The sequence below is a fragment of the Peromyscus leucopus genome, chromosome 15 (genome assembly GCF_004664715.2).
Source record: "Peromyscus leucopus breed LL Stock chromosome 15, UCI_PerLeu_2.1, whole genome shotgun sequence".
NCBI lineage: Eukaryota > Metazoa > Chordata > Mammalia > Rodentia > Cricetidae > Peromyscus > Peromyscus leucopus.
In genome coordinates this window covers 13801250-13826829 of record NC_051076.1, presented here as the reverse complement: position 1 = coordinate 13826829, position 25580 = coordinate 13801250, and the positions used below count along the sequence as shown (strand labels likewise).

The following is a 25580-nucleotide window of genomic DNA, read 5'->3' as shown; positions in this document are numbered from 1 at the left end:
TAGGAGATCCTCCACTTTCTTCAGACAGAAATGTTTCTACTACAGAAAACTAGATGCAGGTACAAGATTGCTTTTTCTTTTTCTTTTTTCTTTTTCTTTTTTTTTTTTTTTTTTTTAACTCAAGGTGGGCTGAGCTGTCATTCACCACCACTAGATGGCGCCATATCCTCTGGGGCCATTTCATTCTGTTCCTATGGAGAGCCATCATTTCCCTGGGCAAGATCAAATCTCATCTTAGACACCCAGGGAGAGTCCCCCACCCCGCCCCGCCTCTGATGTCACTGTTTGCCCACACACACTAGGAAAGATCTTGACTCCTTAGTAGGATGTGTAACACTTTGCTTCAAGGATAGAAAATCTCCTTGCTTTTCACAAAGCTGGGGGCAGCCTGAATGCTCGAGAGAGCTGGTTTTGTACCCTGACATTTCAGAGGCGTTCCTTGAGTTAAAGGACCCAACAAGTCTGTACAGACAATTTCTACAGATTCAGGAGGATCTGTGGAAAAATTAATCTCTCCAGTGCTTACTCTTTATTAAGCCTCTTTGAAAACCAGCCCTGGGCTTGAGGAAAAAAGGAAAATGTCATCATTCCAACCTTACTTGGGAAAGTATTTAATTTCCATTGTATGCATGATGTCCAGGGGTAGCAAAAACATTCTGGGACATTCTTCTGGCTTATACAGCCTTCCTCCTGTCTTCTTCCCTCTCCCCAAAGAAGGGTAGGGAGATGATGGACATCTGCTGCCTTGGCGAGAGAGTGCAGAAGTAGAAAAATTACTCCATAATTATAAACAGAGCATTTTGATAATCCCTTCATTCTTCAAGAAACTCAATCGAGTCCTGCTATGTTTGCAAGACTGGGTTTCTCGGCTTTGTGTGCTGGACCCAGGAAACACTGAGACAGAAGATCCGAAAGAGGAAAACTTGGAAATCACAGACTCATAGAAAAGGCTGAAGAATCATTTCAAGTGATGTCAGTTTCAAAGATGTTTCTGAGAGACATCTGCTGTTCCAGAACACGGAGTTCCCATCACTGGCTCAGAAGGTACACAGGGTCTCCCACTCTGACAGTCCCTGGATTTTCCAGAACAAAATACTGTCCAAAGAGGGGTAGCTTTCCATATAACGATTGTTCCGAAGGGTCACACAGGCGGTAACTGCAACAGGAAAAGACCTCGATGAGTCACAGGGAACAGGAACAACTTGAACCCCGCGCAGCTCCGTCAGGGCCGAAGCAGGTGTCCACCCACTCAGGCAGGCTGTGCCTAGAACCAGGGTCCAGTCAGACCTAACAGCCCAGCACCCCCTGGGGAGGACCAGAGAGCCACAGGCCAGTTGGAAGCACCAAGGCATGGCCAAAAGTTACATCCTGATGGCTTTTCACTCTAGTGATGTTTCCTTTTCCAGCATCAAGAAATGAGGTGCTTGGGGCTGGAGAGGAGGCTCAGTGGTTAAGAGCACTGGCTGCTCTTCCAGAGGAATGAGGTTGGGTTCCCGGGACCCACACCAGGAGGCTCACAACTGCCTGTAACAGCTGGATCACACCAGCTCTGTGACCTAATTCTTCTGACTTTGTCAGCACTGCACACACATGACACACAGACACACAGGCAGGCAAAACACTCATGCGCATAAAAACAAACAAACAAACAAAATTTAAGAAAGATTTAAAAATTTTTAAAGAGAAAAAAAATTAGATATGCCATATGCCTGGACATGCCCATAATTTTTCTTTTCCCTCACAGCTCTTCCACATACGTCATCTCATCCAAGGTCCTGGACAGACTGACACCCCCTCCTTTACGTCTTTCCCTTCCTCGTCCCTGGCTGCCCAGATCAGAGGTCCTCAGAGAGTACCATTTGACTCTGCTCCCTTACCGTCCCCGCCACCCCCGCTCCAGCTGTTCCAATGTTGCTGCCGACATGCCCACGCTACATTAGAAGTGAAATGTAGCAGCTTCTTAGCCAACCTCTCTCCAGTTTTCTTTCCCCCACACCAACTCAGTATAGACACATTCTGTGACTGCCTTTTTTTTCTTCAAAGATTTGTTTATTTTTATGTGCACTGGTGTTTTGCCTGCATGTACGTCTACGTGAGGGTGTCAGGTCCCCTGGAACTGGAATTACAGACAGTTGTGAGCTGCCATGTGGATGCTGGGAATTGAACCTGGGTCCTCTGAAAGAGCAGCCAGTGCTCTTAACCCCTGAGCCATCTTTCCAGCCCCATGACTGTCTTTTTTAAAAAAAATATTTCTTTATTTTTATTTAGGTGTACAGGTGTTTCTCTGTGCGTGTATATGAGCGTCACATGTGTGCAGTGGCTGAGGAGGCCAGAAAAGCGTGTTGGCTCTCCTGAAGCTGGTGTTACCAGTGATTATGAGTGCCCCACATGGGTATCGGAATCGAACCCAGGTCCTCTGGAAGAGCAGCTAGTGCTTTTCCTCACTGAGAAATCTCTCCAACCCCATGCTGTCTTAACTTCACACTGATCTTATCATTCTTCAACTAGGAAACCCTAGTTTATTTACACCAGTTTTATTTACACCAGTGTGTAAGGAATAACACTGTCCTTCCCTGCATGGTGTACAACGCCTCCTGCCTGGCCACGGCCAGATTTCTCAAACCTTTCTCTTCGGCTGCTTACAGCACCCATGCGACACTCCAGGTAACCCACTGTGCTTTACCTGGCTCGGTGACTCCTAACCACCCTCCTCCCCTTCCCCAAGCAGCAGGATCCCACCCTTTCCTCCAGGCCCAACCTGTCCCAGGGAAGAAGGCCACAGTCCCACAAACCAGCAGCAATTTCCTGTTTCTTGATTTCTCTTCTCTTGCCACTTTTTGTCCTACAGGTTCAGGTCACACATCTGTCTGTTCTATGGGACAGAGTGACCCTGGGGAACTGAAAGTGTCCAATTCCCTTGTCCCACTCACACCTAGTTCTGGGCCTCGTCAGTCACTCCTGGCCCCACACTTGCTTGTTGAATGGGCAAGAGTATTGGTAAGTGACATTCTTAAAGACAGTATGAGCTAGATGTGGTCATCCAGCACTCAGGAGACTGAGACAGGAGGAGGGAGGCAAGGTCAAGGTCAACCTGACTACACAGTGAGACCTTGGGGTGGGTGGGTAGGAAATTCTCCTTTGTCAGGCAGAAAACTCAAGAAGCTCTGAGCTGGGGCTGGAGAGATGGCTCAGTGGTTAAGAGCATGGGCTGCTCTTCCAGAGGTCCGAGTTCAATTCCCAGCAACCACATGGAGGCTCACAGCCATCTGTAATGAGATCTGGTGCCCTCTTCTGGCCTGCAGGGATATATGCAGGCAGAATACTATATACATAATAAATAAATAAATCTTTAAATAAATAAAAAAATAAATAAATAAAAGAAGCCCTGAGCCAATGTGGGAATATCATGGTAAGACCCCGCCTCCAGCAGGGGAGCTTGCTTCTGCTTCTCACTTAAGCTAACCCCAATTCTACAACACTCTTCTATTTAAATCATTATTATTGAAAGCATTGATTTTGTTCTACTTCACCTTTAAAACAACACACTGTAAAAACGTGGTTCTAACTACTCTTCAAAACAGAAATGGCCACTGAGAACAGAGGCCCAGACAAGACTCCACATGTGTGGGGTGGGTGGTATGGCCATAGGCAGAAGGAACAGCCTAGGATAGCCTTGATCTCATGGTCCTCCCACCTCTGCCTCTTCAGAGTATCTTTCTGGTGTGTGCTACCACAACCAACAGAGATCTAAATGTTCTGTTGAGAAAGTAGACCTGAGGCAAGATCTCCTGCGGTCCAGATGGGCCAGGAGCCGACTGAAGCTGGGAGACCGTGGCACTCATGATTCCCTCCTGCTGCCATAACAGGCCTGTGTGACACTGTCCCGGCTTAGGAGGCGCTGTGGAAGGAAGTGTAGGTCCTTTGGTGTGCCAGGCTAGCCCCAGCCCCTGAGCTACCGCACCAGAGTATATAAATGTGGGAAACTGTCGGAGAATAAATTAAAAGCAATAACTAAAAAAGAAGCAAAAGCTGAACCTGTCTCCTCGGGAGCCCCCAACCCCTCCCCCAGCTTGTGGGGTGACAGTATGTCTCCCCATTTGCTGCTGTAGTCCTGCAATGGGACCTGGCACACGGCAGCCATTCAAGAGAGGAGCGGATGGATGGATGGATGGATGGATGGATGGATGGATGGATGGACAGATGAATGGACGGATGGATGGATGGATGGACGGACAGATGGATGGACGGATGGACGGACAGATGGACGGACGGATGGACAGACGGACGGACAGATGGATGGATGCATGAATGGACAGACGGTCGGACAAATGAGTGGACGGACAGATGGACAGATGTTTGAATAAAGCTGCTATTCTGGGCTGTCTCAGCTTGCCTAGCATGCTTCCTCACGGTATAGCTTGCGGTAGCCTTGGACCATGAACCCAGGCAGCTCTTTTTACTTGCCTCTCCCTTGGTCACCATATGATGAAAGAGGTTTTGGGGATGGGGGAGGGAGGAGACAGCAATCATTTCTGTGGTTTGGCATATCTTGTTCCTAGGCTCTACACTGTGGAGCTGTGTGATCTACCTGTCTCAGGGAAGTCCTGTGCCTCTCGCATATGTGCATATGCACCAAGCACTTCCCACATGACTTCAACCCCTGCTACAAAGCCTTAATAGGAATGTGAGACTCACCTATACAGGTGATTCTCGGAGCCTAAACCTATGTGCCCAGGATCCTGTATCCAAATGCTAATCTGATACCAAAGCCCAGTCCGAGGATCAGGATTTCAAAGGTATCTCATCCTCTAGCAAGGATGCTGCCACTCCTCATATTTACATCTTCCTAAGCAACCCTCCTCCCCAGGCCTGGTAAGAATCCAGAGATTCAACAATCACTCATCTACCTTTAGCCTGGCCAGTTACTGATTGCCAGGTGAGTGAGACAAAGTGAAGTCAACAGCGGCCCCTTGTGGACATAACTCAGTATTGCAAGAGGTGTATTCCAAGCCTTTTCTTCGATCTTGACTGATGAATGGATCTTCTCTGACTTTATCTATATATCTACATCTATATCTACATATATATACTCTATCCATGTATTTATATCTGTATCTTTCTCCATCTCTATATAAATACATGTGCAACCTCTGTTGGCATTAACAAATTAAAGTAAGATAAGACCTTACTTTATAGCTCAGAATGACCTGGGGCTATGTAGACTATGTAGACCAGGTTAGCCTCCAACTTACAGCAATCCTTCAGCCTCAGCCTCCAAAGTACTGAGACTACTAATGTCAGCAACCACACTGAGCAATAAATTGTATTTCAAAGAACATATCTCCATGCATTTCATTTTAATGCATATAGAACATGCAATTATTCTGATATGCAAGAGGTCCTAAAACATGTTTTTTAACCTAAACAGAGGTCTCAGTGGTGCAGCTTCTGTCTTGAGGCTTGAGGCTCTGAGCTCCATTCCAGCACTCAAAAAAAAAAAAAAAAAAAAATTCAAACAACTCCTCCTCCTCCAGTTAGACATCTCCATCCTTACATGGCAGTGTGAATGGAAACATTTTGTCATCTATAAAGTGCTGTGCACTAGTGAGGAGCAGGGCTGTGTCACACTGTCCTGTTTCCTCACATCAGTGCCCAGGCATGGCTACAGGCAAGGTCTCTCTCTGCTCGGTGCCCAGGTGGAGATCACAAAGCCATGGGCAGTCCTCTGTCTGAGACCTCCCAGTCTATCTCCGTGGCTGGGTTCTGAGGTGAGCATCATTGTGACACCTCCCGGAGGGGCGACACATAGACACTGCCTCCACCCCTGGCTACCGACGGGGTTAGATCAGGTGTCATCAAAGGAAGTCAGCCTCAAGAACGGAAAGTTCTTCTGGCTTCTCCTGCTCTCGAGTGTCAAATTGATACAGTAAGCTGTCAAGGACCAGGTGTGCTGGGGCCTGTGGTCAGGACCTGATCACCTATTGAAGATGATACAAGTTGCTTTATTTCAGTTATGAGACGTCCTGTAAATTCAGTTCTTACAAATATAGAAACTGAGGCCTCAAGATCCTAAGCATGCTGAAATGGAACTCTGTAACGGAGCACTTGCCTGTTGTGCCCAAGATCCAGTGTTCCATTCCCCTAAAAAAACAAAGTGCCTGCTTCAGCCAGCCCTTTAAGAAAGAGCAGAGTGAGCCGGGCGGTGGTGGCGCACACCTTTAATCCAGCACTCAGGGAGATCTTTGTGAGTTCGAGGACAGCCTGGGCTACCAAGTGAGCTCCAGGAAAGGCGCAAAGCTACACAGAGAAACCCTGTCTTGAAAAACCAAAAAAAAAAAAAAAAAAAAAAAAAAAAAAAAAAAAAAAAAAAGGAAAAGAAAAGAAAGAAAGAAAGAGCAGAGTGGGCTGGAGAGATGGCTCAGTGATTAAAAGCACCGACTGCTCTTCCAGAGGTCCTGAGTTCAATTCCCAGCACCCACATGGTGGCTCACAACCATCTGTAATGAGATCTGGCGCCCTCTTCTGTATACATAATAAATAAATAATCTTAAAAAAAGAAAAGAAAAGAAAAAGAAAATGTGGGTTAAAAAAAAAAAAGAGTACTGACTGCTCTTCTAGAGGTCCTGGGTTCAATTCCCAGCACCCACATGACAGGTTACAACTGTCTGTAACTCCAGTTCCAGGGGACCCAACACCCATGGCAAAACATCAATGCACATTAAATAAAATTTAAAAGAAAGAAAGAAAGAAAGAAAGAAAGAAAGAAAGAAAGAAGGAAGGAAGGAAGGAAGGAAGGAAAGAAGGAAGAAAGAAAGAAAGAAAGAAAGAAAGAAAGAAAGAAAGAAAGAAAGAAAGAAAGAGCGGAGTGATTCCATCCTCCTCCTTTCCCACAAGCAGACGACAAGCCTCCCCATGCTTGTCCTAACTAGACAATGCTGGAATAATTCTCTGTGGTAGGGGTCTTGCTTTGTCCAGCTGGGCTCTGACCATATAGAAGCAAGGCTAGGCAGGTGGGTGAGAGGTCAGCCTCTCTGCCCCCCACTTTCAATGCAAAGCAGCAGCAACCCCTGGGTACCAGCGATACGCAGAGATGCCGTGGAAGGGGCTGTGTGCTCCGCCTGTGATTTATACCCTGCAGCGGGGCCTCTCCCTGTCCGATTTATGACCACCTGTCCTGGGAAGGACATAAATCACTATACTCACGGCATTTTAAATCTCGGGGAGAGCTAGAAGACACCTCGGCTGCCTGCACTGTCTCCCTGGGTATTAAAAGCAATTAAGGCAGGATAGCTGGGCTGTAAGAAGCCTGCAGAAGATCAGGCGGTGAGTATGGGCTCCTGTGATTCCTGCTTCCTGCCCTTGCTCTGTGTTTGGAGTCCATTATTCTCTTTCTACAAACATAGCCTCCCAAGAGAGGGGCTCTGACAATACAGAGAACCCGCCCAGTGCTTTGAGGAGTCTGTTCTCCAAGCACCAGAGCCCTTCACAGTCAGAGGGAAAGGAAATCTGAGACCGGGGAGTGTGGGAGAGAGAGATCAAGAAATACAGGGTGACAACTGGTTCCCAAGTCGTTTGTCTCATGCACACAGAGACTTACCCAGTTTTACCCCCATTTCTTTTATTTTATGAGGACCAGAGCCATGCCTGGTGGAACAAACCTGTAGTCCAAGCTACTCGGGAGTCTGAGACAGAAGAACCACAAAGTCCAAGGATTACCAAGGCTACAAAGTGAGCTCAAAGCCAACCTGGATGACTTAGTGAGACCCTGCCTCAAACTAGAAAGTAAGAGCTGCTTAAGAGCACTTGCTGCTCTTGCAGAGGCGCCCTGGTTCAGTTCCCAGCACCCACAGGGTGCTCACAGCTGTCTGTAGCTAGAGTTCCAGAGGATCTGACATCCTCTTCTGGCCTATGTGGACATCATACACACGCACATGCTGCACACAAATACATGTAGGCAAACACCCACACACATAATAATAGTAATAATAATAATAATAACAAAATTTAATAAGAAGGAAGAAAAGATGACTGGAGACGGAGCTCAATGGTAGAAGAGCTCGCCTAGTATTCCCAAGGACCTGGATCCAGTCCCTAGAATCCTAAAACAGAACAGCCAGGGCCTGGCAGAGGAGACTTGCTGACAGACACAGTGTTGCAATGGCCGGGTTTCTTCCCGCCACCCAGCCTTCCTTTCTCTTTGTTCTATCTCCTTGGTTCCATGGACAATAAAAACACCAGACTCTCCGTTGCTCGAACGTTGAGTAGATGGGAACGAGAGCTGCAGTGTGTCACTATATCTGCCCCAAAGCCTGCTCCTTTGCAGTACCTGCCTTACATAGAGACATTCCCCCCAGTACCTTACAGGAGTCCCCTTTACTCTCTGGAGATACTTCCCAAGACCTCCAGCGGTCTTGGAAACCATAGGCAGTATGGCACCCTGGACATACTGGTTTTCTTCTGTACATACCATCTACTCAGTGGCCAGGACTCCCTAAAGCTCCCACTCCACATGGGCGTGGTGTTTTCACAGGTCCCTTTTACAAACATTAATAAACATGGCCCCTCGGACACCTGAACCTCAGGATGAGACCCCCGTCCGCCTGGTTCTACCTCTTCAGCGTTTCCAGAGGCTCCTTCCCATCCATGACTCCTGTGCTCGGATCCACCGTTGTCAAAAGGCACCTGGACACAGATAAAGCATCACACAGGGAACAGAGCAGAGAAGCAGCCTTGCCCCTCCCCCCACGGGGACAGGAAAGGGCCTCACCTGGTGCAAGCCATCACGCGTTTGAGTTCCACATCCCCAATGAGGAGCTCATTCCAAGAATCCTAGAGAGTAAAGAACAAATTCCCATGAGCACCGCTGGGCCTCACCTGTGCAGCGACTTACGGAGAGTCACACCTAATGATGTCATTACATCGGGGTGGTGGTCTTCACCTCAGTCTGGAGAGGCCAAGGACACCCCACACCTTTTGAGTTCTTCTTCTTCCTAAGCAATGTCAGTCCTCTCTCCTTTTTGAAAGCTTACCCAGGCATGACATCCTAGGTTGGAGCCACAAAGCTGTATAATCGGAGCATGATGTCACACACCTTCTATCCTAGCACTTAGAAGGTAGAGGCAGGAGAACCAGAAGTTCTAGGCCAGCCTTGTTATATAGCAAGCTTGAGGAGCAGCCTGGGATACGCCAGACCCTGTCTGGAAAACAAACGCCAAGTCGCTGTGTGACCTGGTGTTCTTATTTCCCATCCCTCTCCCCCTGCGGTGTCCAGTGTCCCAGCTCCCACAGGGGCGACCTCCCAGGTGTTGGCCTGTGGGCAAGGTGAGTAGAGACTGTGCCTCAAGGTCAAGCAAGTCAGTGGACTGAGCCCCTGAAGACTCTCAAGTTCAGTGAGAAACAGGGCATAGACACGAAACGTTGAAAAATAAAAAACCCAGGGCAAATCGAGTGGCGCAGTGAGGCAAAGTGCTGGCTGCCAGCTAGCCAACCTGAGTTGGGTCCTCGGGGAGAGGGAGAGAACCCACTCTAGTGAGTCGTCCTCTGGCCTCGGTACATGCACTGTAGCGTGCATTCGTACACACACACACACACACACACACACACACACACACACATCCATCAATCAATCATCAGTCAATGTGATAATTGACTGTAAAAGTGAAAGACCACAGAAATAAGTGAGGATAAGCGGGGGAGTGTGTTAAATGTGTACATAAAAATGTCACCGTGAAATCCATCATGTTGTAAATAAAAAGCACAATAGACTTCCAGGAAACTTAAGAAACGCATTCTAACCCAGGGTGCTCTGTGTCGGTTGAAGCGCAGACAAGGATCCTAGGAATCCAGAGGAGCACGCCAGGCGAGGTTGGCTTAGGAAAAGCCTGTAGAATAAGCCAAGTGGGCAGAAGGGTGAGGGGACCCCAGCCAGGGAGGAAGTCAAAAGGAAGGCCGGGCTGGCTTGGCGTGCCTGAGGTCCTTCATCCCCAACTCCAAAAAGAAAAAGAAAGAAGTCACCACTGAGAAGGCCAAAGGGCATGGAAAGAGGTCAGACCATCCCCGACAAGGGAGGAAGCGGAGCTGGTGGGGGCCGGAAGCAAGTATCTGAGGTGAGCAAGGTGCTGGTGTCAGATCTGGCAAAAGAGTGTCCTAAGTTGTGGCCTTCATCCTGATGGCTCACTTTGTTCTCCATGTGGCTCCTGCATGGGTTTTGTTTGGCTCAGTTTTGTTTTTTATTTTTTATATTTTTAGACTTAATCATTTTATGTGCGTGAGTGTTTTGCCTGTGCGTGTGTAAGTATACCATGTGTGTGCCTGATGCCCACGGAGGTCAGAAGAGGGCCTAGGATGCCTTGCCTTGGAACTGGAGTTAGGGATGGGTGTGAGCCACCATGTGGGTGCTGGGAACTGAACCACACTCCTCAGCAAGCGCTTTCTTACTGCTGAGCCAGCTCCCCAGACTCCTTGGCTTGGTTTTAAGTTAACATGGGTCCTTTCTCTGTGTCACAGTAAGTTAGGAAACTGGGCACAGAAGATTCTAGTAACCACAGCCTGTCCTGTGAGCATGTCTCTAGCAGGGGCCACTGTGGTAATAAAGCACATAAAAGGATAAAAGGAAGCTGAGGCCCCTGGTTAGGGAATTAATTAGTTACGACTTAGAGAACTATTCCCAAAGCCTCTTCTAGATGGAACAAAACTAGGAGGACATTAAGACATAGAAAACTAAGACAGGGTCTGGAGACGTGGCTCAGCGGTTAAGAGTGTGTATTGCTCCTGAAGAGGGCCAGCCTTCAATACCCAGCACCTGCTTCGGGCAGCTCACAACCACTATAATGCCAGTTCTAGGGGAGCTGACACTCTCTTCTGGCCTCCAGGGGCACCTGCATTTATGTGCATATACAACCCACACACACCCACATATACATAATTAAAAATAAATCTTTTTATTTAAAAGAAGATTGCCAAGTGTAACGGTATACCCCTTTGATGGATTGCTCTGAGCTTGAGACCATCCTGGTCTACATAGTGAGCTCCAGGCTAGCCAGGGTTACATAGTGATATAGTGAGATGCTTCTCTCTCTCAAAAAAAGGGGGGAGGTTATAAAAAAGAAAATTAAGGTTAAAAAAATTCCACCATCTGGAAAGAGCCTGTTTAGCAAAGGGAAGGAAGAGGAGAAAATCTCTTCCTACTGACCTCGCACCGGGCCTGGAAAGGTGTTGACCCAGAGGAGTCCATGGGAGTCTTCCATTGAGACACACTGGCTGGAGGTAATGACTCTGAGATGGCCTCAGAGCCAGAAAGGTCTAGACAGAGCGGAGTCTGGCCTGGGTTTGGTTAACAGTGCTGCAGGTCCAGTTGGCTGTTTGGAGAGCTTTGATGGGAAACAAGGAAGTCAGCTGTGCCACAATGGCAGAGGAGCTTTGATTGACTTGAGTGTTGGAGAGGGGGTGAGGACCTTTTTTAATTAATTACATATGTGGTTGACTTTAAATTTTATTGTTTATTTATTTTCGCATGTATGTGAATGAGGGGGGAAGGGATGTGTGTCCTGCCTCTACACAAGTTCTGGGACCAAACTCCGGTTTCGTGTTTGTATGGTAAATGCTTTCACGAGCTGAGCCAGCTCACAAGCTTAGCATGGGTGTTTTTGAGAGACAGAGAGCCACTGAAGGCTATTGAGCAAGGCAGTCACATGGAAGAGTGTAAGAGCTCCCACGGGGCCCCTGGGAGCTTGTCCCTTGCCTCTCCAGGGTTCAAGAGGGAACACTTTGTGGTCCAGGCATGATGAGTCTGACCTAGCAGGTGGCCAAGAACTGAGAATCACAAGGCAAGTGCATGTGACTGGGCCTGGGAGGAGCAGGGCCGAGGGAGGAGGCAGGAGCAAAGGTCCAGAGCTAAGCTCTGTGAAAAAGCGTTCTGCCCCAGGCAGAGGTTGGACCGTGAAAAGGACTCTGGGTAGGAGAATAGCCTGAGGGCACTGGGAGAATGGACCTTCTTTAGCAACAGAACTCAGCCCTTCAGAGGAAGCCCAGGGCTGTATGTACCTAAGGAGTGACAGGGTAAGTGACAGATTAGGCAACAGCTGCAGGAAAATGGAGCAGATGACTGAGAAGGGGGGAAGGGAGGGAGGGAGGGAGGAAGGGAGGGAGGGAGAGTCACTGCATAAGGATGCATGCAGTTCACTCACTGCAGAGTCACTATAAGGATGCATGCAGTTCACTCACTGCAGAGTCACTATATAAGGATGCATGCAGTTCACTCACTGCAGAGTCACTGCATAAGGATGCATGCAGTTCACTCACTGTAGAGTCACTGTATAAGGATGCATGCAGTTCACTCACTGCAGAGTCACTGCATAAGGATGCATGTAGTTCACTCACTGTAGAGTCACTGTATAAGGATGCATGCAGTTCACTCACTGTAGAGTTACTGCATAAAGATGCATGCAGTTCACTCACTGCAGAGTCACTGCATAAGGATGCATGTAGTTCACTCACTGTAGAGTCACTGTATAAGGATGCATGCAGTTCACTCACACTGTATAGAGCTAGTTACTTGCAGATATAAGATGCATGCAGTTCACTCACTGCAGAGTCACTGCATAAGGATGCATGTAGTTCACTTGCTGCAGAGTCACTGTATAAGGATGCATGAAGTTTACTCACTGCAGTCACTGTATAAGGATGCATACAGTTCACTCACTGCCCAGACACTCGCCATCTTCATAGGAATGCACATGTTTGGATCTGAGACTATGCAAGGAATGTTTTCTATAAAACACCAGAAGAGACCAAGCTGGATGGCTCACTGGTAAAAACACTTGCCATGAAGTCTGAAGACCTGAGTTCAGTTGCTGGGACCCACACAGCTGGAGGAGAGAACCAACTTCCACAGTTGCCCTCTGACCTCCACATGTGCACTGTGGCATGTATACACACACAAAATAAACAAACAAACAAATAGATAAATACAATTTAAAAATCATCAGGGGTGGCTGTGTGGGAATGGCATTCCTAGACTGCCCTTTTCCCAGCATTCCTTGTCCACCACTTTCCATAAAAAAGCTGAGAGACAGAATTAGTTCCCCAATATAAGGGGTTAGAATTCAGTCACTCAATCACTTGGCCTAAGTCTCTCCCTGGAATCCAAGGACACTGGAGAGGTAAGGGCCTCTTTCTTGTCTTCTCTGCCTCTCCCATTCTATACACAAAAGGCATGACCAGATGTAAATTCCTATTGGAGGGCTGACATCTTCACTGGGTATCCACAGCTGGCCTCCATCACCAAGCCTCCATGCCAAGGCTTCTTAAAAGTTTTCCCAGGCACAACCACTTTTTATCTTTTTTATTTCTTTTTTCTTTTCCTTTCTTTCCTCCTTTCTTTCTTTCTTTCTTCCTTCCTTTCTTTCTTTCTTTTTTTTTTTTTTTTGAGACAGGGTTTCTCTGTGTAGCTTTGCGCCTTTCCTGGATCTCGCTTTGTAGACCAGGCTGGCCCTTGAACTCACATAGATCCACTTGCCTCTGCCTCCCAAGTGCTGGGATTAAAGGCATGTGCCACCACCGCCCGGCCACAACCACTTTTTAATATAAGAAATTTTTATGTGATCCCCAAGTATACAGACATACAAAATAGGTAATAAAACATTCATTGATAATAAATCATAACAACTATTTTAAAACAATTCTTCAGAGTACTTACCATTTATCAAAAACTAAAGTGATTATGAATATGTTTGTCTGAGCAAACATAATCCAAAGATATTATAATTGGATATGCGCTGAGGAGTGAAGGTAGGAAAATATTGCCTTTGTTTTCTTTTTTCTTTTTTCTTTTCTTTTCTTTTTTCTTTCTTTTTTTTTTTTTTTTTTTTTTTTTTTGAGACAAGGTTTCTCTGTGTAGCTTTGCACCTTTCCTGGATCTCACTCTGTAGACCAGGCTGGCCTGGAACTCACAAAGATCCCACCTGCCTCTGCCTCCCAACAGCTGGGATTAAAGGCATGAGCCACCGTGCATCACCGTTAAAGGAGTGGGCCACCACTGCCCAGCTGCCTTTGTTTTCTTTAATAAAACTACTGTGTTTCTAAAAGAGCAGAAACTTTGTGTGCACAAGAAAAAAACTACCACAATTCATAGCAAATGGAAGTCTCAAATCTGAGCCAAAGCATTCTTTGGCTTGTTGGGTAGCATAATGGTATGTATAATGCAAAGTGCATGCCAGGTGTTCGCAACTAAGACTGCAGCAAAGTCACGTGTTACGATATGGGTCAGGACTGCCAGAAACAACAGATTCATTATGTGTTTCTGAGTTGTTGCATATCATTACTATATTAGTTACTTTTCTGTTGCTGTGATAAAAGACTCTGACTAAGGCAACATCTAGAAGGAAGAGTGTATTTGGTTCCAGAAGCGAGAGTCTGTGCTGCCGAGTGATAGCTGAGGACTCGAACCACGTGTACAAGCAGAGAGAGCAAACTGGGAACACCACACCCCCTAAACCTCCCCAAATAGTGCCACCAACTAGGGATCAGCTGTTCAAATGCCCGAGACTATGGGGGACATTTCATTCAAAACGCCACTATTGCCACATTTTTCACAATCCTCACATTCAGTTCTGTCATGACCGGCGTCTGACTTCGTGACCCATCAGACAGAGTCAAAGTCAACATCCAAAGGCTGTCCACAAAGACCAATCAGCTGCCAGGACCTCCCAGGACACTAGAACCAGTATCATAGTTCTTTGTACTGAAGGCCAATGTGGTACACCTGAGGGCCCAAGGAAGGGAGCCTTGGAAGTGTTTGGGAACACCATCATGCTGATAAGCACCGCACCCCTACCCAGTAGTCATGCTAAAAATGCTGGGCTTCTTCAAGGGAGTCAGCAACTAGGCAGAAACCAGGCAGGTGGGATGGGCAGCAGGACACAACAAACAACCTTGTTTGTTCCATGAGAGACACAGACCATGTAGTCCATGCTGAGTCAACAGCCAATCTGCTGACTCAGGAGTCTCCCTGTAAGCCTCAGACCTCAGCCTCGCCTGTGTGCATCTTCTACACATTAGCATTCGCTTCTTAGGTGGTTGCTCAACAAACCTAAAAATAGAATATGGTGCAGCACAGAGACAATGAACAGCTCACTTCTAACCGTAGTCCAATCCAGCATTAGTAACTGTTATGCTTCTGCTGTTGTTGAGATGGGGTCTTGTGTAGCTCAGGCTGACCTTGAACTCATTATGTAACTGAGGCTGGCTTTGAACTCCCAGTCCTCCCGACTCTCTCTCCTGTGCTTGGATCACGGTGATGGATCTCCTGGAAATAACTGTTACACCTTCCACAAAAGAAGAAGAAAGAGGCCGTGCAGGCCAAATGTTACCTCTGCGAAAACGCCACATCCTGAAATGACAATGTTGGGCCTGAAGTTAGTCGCCTTCACTGTCTTCTCCATCCTGGAGTTGAGGTCTTCCAAGGATGCCTCAGAAAGGACCAAGAATGGGCTTACGTCTGAGTAAGCCACCTGACAAGGAAACAGATATTGGGATACAATGTGGCCCAGAAATACCTCATAAGGGACACCATGGATCTAGTCCCTGAGAATTCAGCCCCCCAACACACACACACACACACACACACACACACACACACACACACACACACCTTTATAACTATTTTTCTAGTTCTTTACATAGAAATGTCACAGCAATTCACAGCCTTAACTGGCCTTGCAGAACCGCACGACGTTAAGAAGGGGTTGGAGAGAAGGCTCAACGGTTAAGAACACTGGCTGCTCTTGCAGAGAGCCAGGGTTCCATTCCCAGCACCCACATGGCAGCTCACAACCACCTGTACCTCCAGTTCTAGGGGATCTGATGCCTTCTTCTGGCCTTCATAGGCACTACCCATATGTGGCACACAGACATACATTCAGGTATAACACCCGTGCCTATAAAATCTTATTTTATTTTATGAACAGACCATGACCTCAGGGTACAAGAGCTGTCACTAGAAATGGTTCCTTAAAGACATCCCCTCACCTTCCGGAGCATCCATCTCCTTAGTTTAATAAGGTGGTCAGGTTTGGCGGTTTCGTTACCTTTGAGAAAATACCCACCAGTTCTATAGTGCCTATCTTTACGCAACCGTCAAATTAATGTGAAGTATGAATGTTGACCCTCATTTTTTTTAAACACTAAAGTTGTCTAGCCCTACCAACCTACATCATGGTGAGTTCCTGCCGCCTTACACCTTGAAGAAACAACCTGACCATGTGAAGTCTGGGGCTCTCTACACCTGCTCCACACACCTGCTCCACACACCTGCTCCACACACCTGCTCCACACACCTGCCTCACACACCTGCCCCACACACCTGCTTCACACACCTGATCCACACACTTGCTCCACACACCTGCTCCACACACCTGCTCCACACACCTGTTCCACACACCTGCTCCACACACCTGCCTCACACATCTGCTCCACACACTTGCTTCACACACCTGCTTCACACACCCACTTCACACACCTGCTCCACACACCTGCTCCACACACCTGTTCCGCACACCTGCTCCACACACCTGTTCCACACACCTGCCCCACACACCTGCTCCACACACCTGCTCCACACACCTGCTCACACACCTGCTCCACACACCTGCTCCACACACCTGCTCCACACACCTGACCCACACACCTGATCCACACACTTGATCCACACACCTGCTTCACACACCTGCTCCACACACCTGCCTCACACACCTGCTCCACACACCTGCTCCACACACCTGCCTCACACACCTGCTCCACACACCTGTTCCACACACCTGATCCACACACCTGATCCACACACCTGATCACACACCTGCTTCACACACCTGCTCCACACACCTGCCTCACACACCTGCTCCCCACACCTGTTCCATGCACCTGCTCCCCACACCTGTTTCACATACCTGCTCCACACACCTGCTCTGACCTGCACTTGTAATCTGACACAAAGATGTAAGAAAGTTGGAAAATTGGGACCACACTGTTACAGAAATGACCAAAAATGATACCATTGTAGAATAAATAGTGCTGTGGAATAATCCTTCTGTACACTGTGAATATTTATTACTCTCATTGGTTAATAAAAAGCTGACAAGCCAGTAGCCAGGCAGGAAGTACAGGCAGGACAGCCAGACACAGAGGACTCTGGGAGGAGGAAGGGTGGAGTCAGTGAGGAGCCAGCCAGCCAGCTAGCCGCAGAGGGAGCAGGACATGCTGGAGGACTGGCAAAGCCACAGCCATGTGGCAGAATGTAGATGAATAGAAATAGGTTTATTTAAGTTGTAAGAACTAGTTAGTAATAAGCCTGAGCTATCAGCTGAGCATTTATAAGTAGCATAAGCCTCAGTGTGGTAATTTGGAAGTGGCTGCTGGGATGGAAAACTCCACCTACAAAATAGTATTGTATTTCTATTGGCACCAGAATGTTTACATAAGTAGGAAAGTAGATACTTTGGGGGAGTGGAGGCTCTCCCAAACAAAAAAAAAAAAAAAGAACCCCACCCCTGTACCCATCCTGGCAGGAATGAGTATATTCCCAAGAGACACTTGTAGCTCTCCCTTTGGCTATGAGACTATAGACACGACAGAGCCCAAGAAACTGGAATATTCCCAAGGAGAGAAGAAAAGGGGCCATGGTGTCCCGGAACTTGTCTCTCAGGAAGATATTGCACACATTTCTGACAACTTTCAGGAGAGACTAGACCTGGATAATGGTGACGGGCAGGACTTATTAGTTCTGCATACCTCTATTTAGAAGCCTGACTCATGAGGGCTGTCAGGGCCCAGGCTTTGAGCATGGCAAGCGCTTTCTTTCTGCCTATTGCTTGGAGTCTCTGGAGTCTGGAGGTTGCCACGAATACCGCAGCATTTAGCAAATCAGCAATTTGTCACACGTGGGAAGACTCACACAACTTTCCTCTGCCCTCAGACCACACCGAGCCTCTCACAAGCCTCTGACCTGGTCCTTGGGCCGGAACTTAGCCCTCAACTGGTGAGAACTTCTGGGGCTCATGTGGGGCTCGAAGTGCACCAGGCGCACGGGCTGTGTCTTCAGGAAGCTGGTGATCCACTGAGCAGCCGCCTCTCCACAGTCCCTGCCCTGAACCTCCAGACCATGCACTCTGCGGTAGGGGACAGGGAAACGGGCAAGGACAGTTCAGAGGCTCCGAGTAATGTAACACTGTGTTCCTGGACGGATGGGAAAAGCTGCAATGATCCAACTGTGACATGGCCAACATCCCTTCTTCATCGGCGGCGGACCTTACTTTAGTCCAGGCCTGCCTCAGGACCACTGTGGACACGAAATGAAATTGAAAGTGCTGTTTCAAGCCTTGCTTTTCCCGTTTGCAAAAGCCACTGAAGCACACCTGTGTCTCCCTACCTGGAGGGTGAAGAGAGATAATAGGTTTGAACCGTACTGAGTTTTCAGGAGAACATAAGCAGGCTGGGGAGGCTTAGTTGGTGCAAGGGTGAGGGCCCAAGTTCAACCCCCCCAGAACCAAGCCTAAAATCAGCTGAGACGAGCCTTCAGTGAGGGATTGCCTAAGTTGGCATGTAGGAGATTGTCTCCACTGTTAATTGTAGGAAGACCCAGTCCACTGTGTGTGTGTGGGGGGGGGTCATTTATTGCAGTAGCAGGATTTGAACCCAGGACTTTGTGCATGTTAAGCAAGCACTCTACCGCTGAGCCACATCTCCATTCTTCTTTTTATCTTTTCTTCATTTTTTCAGGCAGGGTCCCACTGAGTTAGTTATCCAGGCTTCTGTTGAATTTATGATCCTCCTGTCCAGCCTCCCTCCTGCTAGGATTACAGGCTGATGCCACCAGGCCTGACTGAGATGGATAGACTATGGGTTTCCTTGGACATTCATGTTTTTGTTGTTGTTTTAAATTGTTGTTGTTGTTTTGGTTATTTGGGTTTGGGGGGTTCTTTTCTTTTCTTTCTTTCTTTCTTTCTTTCTTTTTTTTTTTTTTTTTTTTTTTTGAGACAGGGTTTCTCTGTAAAGCCTTGGCTATCTTGGAACTCATTCTGTAGTCCAGGCTGGCCTCAAGCACAGAAATCCACCTGCCTCTGCCTCCCAAGTACTGAGATGAAAGGTGTATGCCACCATGCCCAACTCATAAACTCATATTACATATTAATTACAAATGCAGGAACAGGGGTTGGGGATTTAGCTCAGTGGTAGAGTGCTTGCCTAGCAAGTGCAAGGCTCTGGGTTCGGTCCTCAGCTCCGGAAAAAAAAAAAAAAAAAAAAAAAAAAGAAAGAAGAAAAATGCAGAAACAGTCAGGTGTAGTGGCACATGCCTTTAATCCCAACACTCAGGAGGCAGAGGCAGGTGGATCTCTGTGAGTTCGAGGCCAGCCTGGTCTGCAGAGTGAGTTCCAGGACAGCCAGGACTGTTACACAGACAGACACCTATCTCAAAAAAAAAATGCAGAACAATAACAAAAGTATAATTAAGCCAAGTCATTGTCCCACAGTGGGAAAAAGGAAGTTCTAGCTGCGATTTCTTAGCTGCTAAGCCAGGTCCTGGAGCACCCGCCTTCCCACAGCCCATCAGTGCTGAGGAGGTAGCCTTCTGCATGAGTTCCCCAGCAATGTCCGCTTCCCTCCAACCTCCACCTGAACGCAGGACACCTCTTCAGTTCCGGGACACACTTCCTACCTGCCGCTGTGCTTGGTCCTGGATTCTTGGGTGGAACTATTTTTCTCTTAGTTTCCTGTCGATGTGTTTTTGCCCCCATTGCTTTCTACCTTGGACTTATTAATTAATTAATTTATGTTTGAGTTGGGGTTCAAACCCAGAGCTTCGAGCATGCGAGGCCAGTGGTATACCACTGGGTCATGTCCTCAGCCTGCCACATTGGGCTTTGGTGCTCCTTGTCCTGACACAAACTATTTCCTCATTTCTCCTCTCACGATGCAGAGGACTGAGTGCTGCGCGGGGGGGGGGGGGGGGGGGGGTCATGTGCAATCAATGGCTCACTGTTGATAATGTGCTTCCTGGAGATCCTCCATTGCACACACTTCCTAAAAAAGTTCCAAGAGCATATGCACAATCTGGATTTCAATACAAATATATATCTTCAAACATGTATATATAGGACATGAATGTGAAGAGGGACTATGCATGGGAGGAAGAGGTCTAAAGGAAAGGGGGGACAAAAAATCTCATATTTTCTGTTATATGTAGAATCTCGATTTATCTATCTATCTATCTATCTATCTATCCATCATTCTATCTATATAAAGACAGGGTTTCATGTAGCCCAGGCTGGCCTTGAATTCACCACATAGCCAAGGATAACCTGAACTTCAGATCTTCCTGCCCCTACCTCTCCTGCTGGGATTACAGGTGTGTACCACCATGTCTAGATAGCTATGTAGTATCAAGAGTAAATCCAGGGCTTTGTGTGTGGTAGGCAAATACCCTACCCCTGAGCTGCATCCCCGACCCTACATACACATACATGATATGAAATGTTGAGACAGTTATTGGCAGGGAAGAAGGAACCAATGGAGGGGTACAGGACCAGGGAATACAGGGATAATATGAGCAACATACCAGTAATGTGCGCATAAAAACGTCATAATGAAACCCACCTATTATTTTGTAAGCTAACTGTGGATTTAAACAATGAAATGCTAAAGTAAAGAAAAATTGCGTGTGTATTTGGCGCCCCGGGGCCAGAGGCCTGCTCTGCTCACCTGCACTGGAGTAGTGGGTTTGTGGTAGGGGGTGTGATGGGCAGCAGCAGGTCCTTTGTGTAGGCTGCACTGAGAGTCAGGGTGTCATTGTCGCAGGTCAGGGAAATCAGGACCATGCGAGGTTCCTGCCGGGCAGTGACCATGTTCCCGTCTTCATTGACCACAAGCCAGAACCTGACAAAGCAAAACCAGCGCAAGCAGTCTCAGCCATTACCAGAGTCACGATTACCGCCTCTTATTTCCTCCCTGTAAGAAGCCGGGAGGGTGTGAAGAGGTGTGTCTGTCTGTCTGTCTGTCTGTCTGTCTGTCTGTCTGTCTGTCTGTCTCTACTGAGCATTGCCTTGGCAACAAACAAGTCTGACACTGTGTGTTAATTTTAAAGGGGCGAATAACCGCTCAAGAATTAATGCATAACAGGTCGAATACTTGGAACCAAAGATGTTAATTATACTTTGCCCCAGTTGCCAGGACTTCACCACGCTCATTAAACATGTCCCGAGAAGATGTTAAGAATCCACTTCACAGAAGGCCAGAGACTTGCCGGAAGCAGTGAACTCCCAGGAACAGAAAGATGGGGTTGTTCCTCAAGGAGTTTGCAGCCACAGAGCTCAGCTGAGCAACAGGTGATGCCAATCCCATACACCAACCACTTTTATTTATTTTTAAGTTGTATGTGTATGGGTGTTTGTGGGCATGCATGTATGTATGTGCACCACATGCATGCAGTACCTGCAAAGGCCAGCAGGGGGCATAAGATAACCTGGAACTGGAGTTACCAGTGGTTGCCAGCCTCTGTATAAGGGCTGGTACCAAAACCCTGTCTACCTGCAAGAGCAGCAAGTGCTCTTAATTGCTGAGCCATCTCTCCAGCCCTGCCCACCACATGTTTAAATACTGGGTGCTGTGAATTCTGCAATTTGCTAAGAAGGTCTAGCGTCCATCTTTACCATACTTTTCTAGCCCACTATTCCCTGGGCTTGGAGACACTTACTTCCTGAGAAAACGATAACTGGAGATAAGCAGAGGCCACAGAGCAGAGCTACTTACTGGCTTGCTCCCCATCATTTGCTCTCTCTGCCTTCTTTAACAACCCAGGACCACCAGGCCAGGGGTGGTGTTGCCTGCAGTGGGCTAGGCCATACCACATCAATCATTAATCAAGAAAAAAGCCCCACAGACTGGCCCATAAGGCCAATCTGACGAAGGAATGTTCTCAATTGAGGTTCCTTTTCCCAGAGATCTATCTCTAACTTGTGTCAAGTTGACAAAAAACTATACAGAACACTATTTTACCATTTTATGTCTATGAATAATTGGGCATTCATATGATCGAAATTAAATGCATTATAGCAAGAGATATGTGCAGTAGAAAAAGCGAATATATGACCTATTATATCATCAATCAAGGTAGAGAGCCACCCTCATTTAACCCCTTGCTAACCAGGTCCTCCTTCTCTTGATCCCCAGCCTGGAACAATAATCAGGCTCCTTGAGTACTCTCACTCGTGTGGCTTTTTTTTTTTTTTTTTTTTTTTTTTTTTTTGAGATAGGTGTGGTGGTTTGAAAAAAAAATGGTCCCCAAAAGGAGTGGCACTCTTAGGAGGTGTGGCCTTGTTAGAGTCGGTGTAGCCTTATTGAAGGAGGTGGGCTGTGAGGACTCACTTTATGCTCAAGCCACACCCAGTATCTCAGATCACTTCCAGTTGCCTGAGAGTCAGGATGTAAGAGCTCTCAGCTCCCTCCCCCAGCACCTTGTTTGCCTGTGTGCCACCATACTGCCACGCTCCCCACCACGACAATAATGGATTAAATCCCTGAACTATGAGCCACCACAATTAAATGTTTTCCTTTATAAGAGTTGCCATGGTCATGGTGTCTCTTCACAACAACAGAAACCCTAACTAAGACAACAGCGTTTCCTTGTGTAGCCTGGTTGTCCTGGAACTCACTCTGTAGACCAGGCTGGCCTCAAACACAGAGATCTGCCTGCCTCTGCCTCCGAGTGCTGGGATTAAAGGTGTGTGTCGCCACCTGCTGGCTTCTGTCATTCTTGATAGCGTATTCTTCTAGAAGCTGTACTGTTGCTTTACTTCCAATAATGTTACCAGCCTCTCTGGCAAGTCTGTGTGGGCCCTGGATCCCAGCTCTTTGGATAAGAGACCAAGAACCCGGGACGTAGACCACGAGTAACATAGCCCATGTGAAGTGGGTCATGGCAGCAGTGCGTTCAGTGCTGTGCCACCTTCACCGCTGTCTCCCAGACCTTCCTTCCATCTTTCCAACCTGCACTCACTGAGCAATGGCTCGCCACTCCTGCCTCCTCCAGACCCAGAGCCTCCACTCCACTTTCCGTCTATGAATCTGGAGTCAAGCGATTGGACCTCAACTCCTGCACAGCTGGTCCCTCTGCCCTGCTCATTTAAATCAGCGTTCTGTTCTCATTGTTCATCCGTGTTATGGCAGGCACCAGACCTCCACTCCTTTCCAAAGCTGGGGGACATTCCACCATCTGCATCAACCACATCTTATGTGCTCTCCGAGCCCATTGTCCACTTCTTGATGCTGTGCACAGTCAAGTTTCAATGGTGCAAAAAAGCACTCCCTTATATCCAAGTCTGTTCCGCACTCCTCCTGGGAACACATCAGAGTGTGCCCGTCTTTAAGCCTGGGATTTATGCCCAGCCCGCTAGAATGCTGTACCGACTTACCTGGAAAGTGTCTAACCATTTTCTACTTTTCAGTGTAAGCTGCTGACCTCCTTTGCTAAAGAAAGTCTCCCTGAGTGTCCCCCCCCCATAGCCTCTGGGACCCTTCCTCTGTTTCCCAGCACTAGCCACAGTCCCCCGGTGAAGAAGCTGATTATTATTACTATTATTATTATTATTATTATTATTATTATTTTGGTTGATTGGTTGGATTTTTTGGTTGTTGTTTCTTTATTTTCTGCCTAAGTTCCCTGGGAGCTTGTGACAAAAGTGACGAGTTTGCCACCACAGCTGCGGGCCAAGTTCGAAACATGTTTTCTGAATCGATGCGGTAGTCAAATAGTCAAATGTCAATTCCCTTTGCCTCTGGGGCTGACAGAAACTAACGTCAATAAGCTACCACATGTGAGAGCCCACCCTACCAAGCCGGGAATATTTAGGCTCCTTGGCTGCCTGAAGCGGAGGTGAGAGGCTCACTTTTAGACTTGGTTGGGAACGCCTGTGTCTGGGTTTTCAAGCGGGGGTTGGAAGGCAGGGAGCCTGGCAACCAGCCAGATGGCCTTGGCGCAGCCGCCTCCAGCCTCCAATGAGCTTTGTTCCCGAAACATGGAGAACTGCAAAGCACAAGGGTCACACAAGACAAGGTCCACACCATGAGGAGGGACCCACCAGCCCACAACCACCCACCAACCTTTTGTAAAAGCCGCCTCTAATCAGCCAAGGGACAAGAAGGGTTTGGGACAAGAATCTCCCTTTCTTCTCCCTGAGCCGGTCTATCAGCATGTCCACTGGGCTGGCCTGGTCAGCTAAGGGCTGGCGTTGTTAGCTTTAGAGACCTGAGAGCGGAAGTTACAGTACCTGCCAGTCTGTGCCCTTTGCCGAAGGCGAGGCTCTGAGGATCCTAAAAGGGGGCCTTCCAGTGATGTCCAGAGCTGGTGGGAGGCCAGACCCAAAGGGACAGAGATGTCCTTCCCCGAAGCCTTGGAGTCTACACCGATCACTCCTCAGCCAGACTTTTTTTGTTTTGTTTTGTTTTTCGAGACAGGGTTTCTCTGTGTAGCTTTGCGCCTTTCCTGGGACTCACTTGGTAGCCCAGGCTGGCCTCGAACTCACAGAGATCCACCTGGCTCTGCCTCCCGAGTGCTGGGATTAAAGGCGTGGGCCACCACCGCCCCGCCTAAACCAGACTTTTAATGGCTGTTTACAAAATCTCAGTGGCTAAAGACAGCACAAATCTCAGGTTCAGTTCCCCCCCCAGAACCCCCAACCCCCAGTGGAGCTTTTCTTTATCTGACAAGAGCCTGGGGGAAATAACACTTGCAGATTATTGTTATTTTTAACTGCAAGAAAGTGTTCAACTGCGGCGATAATGATGATCCGAGCCTAGGTGCCCCCGCTGCGCTCTAAGATCAATTGTCTTGGTTTCTCTATCGAGTTTAAAATAAAAAGTTAAAAGTAAAGCGACCAAGGGCCAGTCCCTTCCGGCTGCGTATGTGGAAGGAGTTTGAGGTTTCTGCTTGCGGATTGGCACGTCTCATAAGGAACACAAGATTTTCTCCTGGAAGTGAGAAACCTGCAGACTTCAGAGTTCCAGCTCCCCGGAGTTGGCTGGTGGAGGGTGAGGGTCAACCCCCCACCCCCCGTTTCCCGGCACCCTTCCCCAGCTCCTGGTCCCTTGTCTGGGAAGGAAGGACTCTGTGAAGAGACTCCTCTATCTCCCCGCACCCACACAGCCAAGGTCAGTGTGGCGCCGGGCTCCGCGTACCTGTCACGCAGGTGGCCACAGCGCAGCCCCATGGCGGTGCACTCGGCCTCGCACACCGACACCCCCTTGCAGGACTTGATCGGGTAGATCCAGAGCTGGGACACCGTCCCCACCTGCCGCAGCCGCTGGCGCGGCTGGGGACGCATGCGACGCCAGACCATGATCCCCAGTGCCACCGCGGCCAGTCCTACCGCGGCGACCCGGGTCAGAATCCAGGAGCCAGAGGCATCCATAGTCGGAGCGGGCCGGGCAGGCGCTGCTGATACACCGGCTAGACTAAATGTGACTGTCCCCGATGGCCTGGGCCTGGGCCTGAGCCCAGGGGCCTGTAGCTCCTGACCTTTCCCCGCCAATCCAAG

At 48.1% G+C, this 25580-nt stretch overlaps 1 protein-coding gene across 1 annotated transcript; it reads right to left on the bottom strand.

Moving 5' to 3' along the window:
* On the bottom strand, positions 1-25580 carry Mtarc1 (mitochondrial amidoxime reducing component 1). The gene is made up of 7 exons (XM_028855770.2): positions 25222-25580; positions 20752-20925; positions 17999-18161; positions 15369-15509; positions 8768-8829; positions 8611-8682; positions 1-1156 (listed from the first exon to the last, which is right to left on the bottom strand). The coding sequence occupies exons 1-7, from the start codon at positions 25452-25454 to the stop codon at positions 1030-1032; spliced, it is 972 nt and encodes a 323-aa protein (XP_028711603.1). The 5' UTR covers positions 25455-25580; the 3' UTR covers positions 1-1029.

Excerpts from the sequence above, each read along its gene's own strand:
- Mtarc1 (XM_028855770.2), bottom strand. The coding sequence starts at position 25,454 with ATGGATGCCTCTGGCTCCTGGATTCTGACCCGGGTCGCCGCGGTAGGA. Across the intron at positions 20,926-25,221 it reads TGTGGCCACCTGCGTGACAG|GTTCTGGCTTGTGGTCAATG; the intron begins GTACGCGGAGCC and ends TTGCTTTGTCAG. Across the intron at positions 1,157-8,610 it reads CCTCTGGAAACGCTGAAGAG|TTACCGCCTGTGTGACCCTT; the intron begins GTAGAACCAGGC and ends TTCCTGTTGCAG.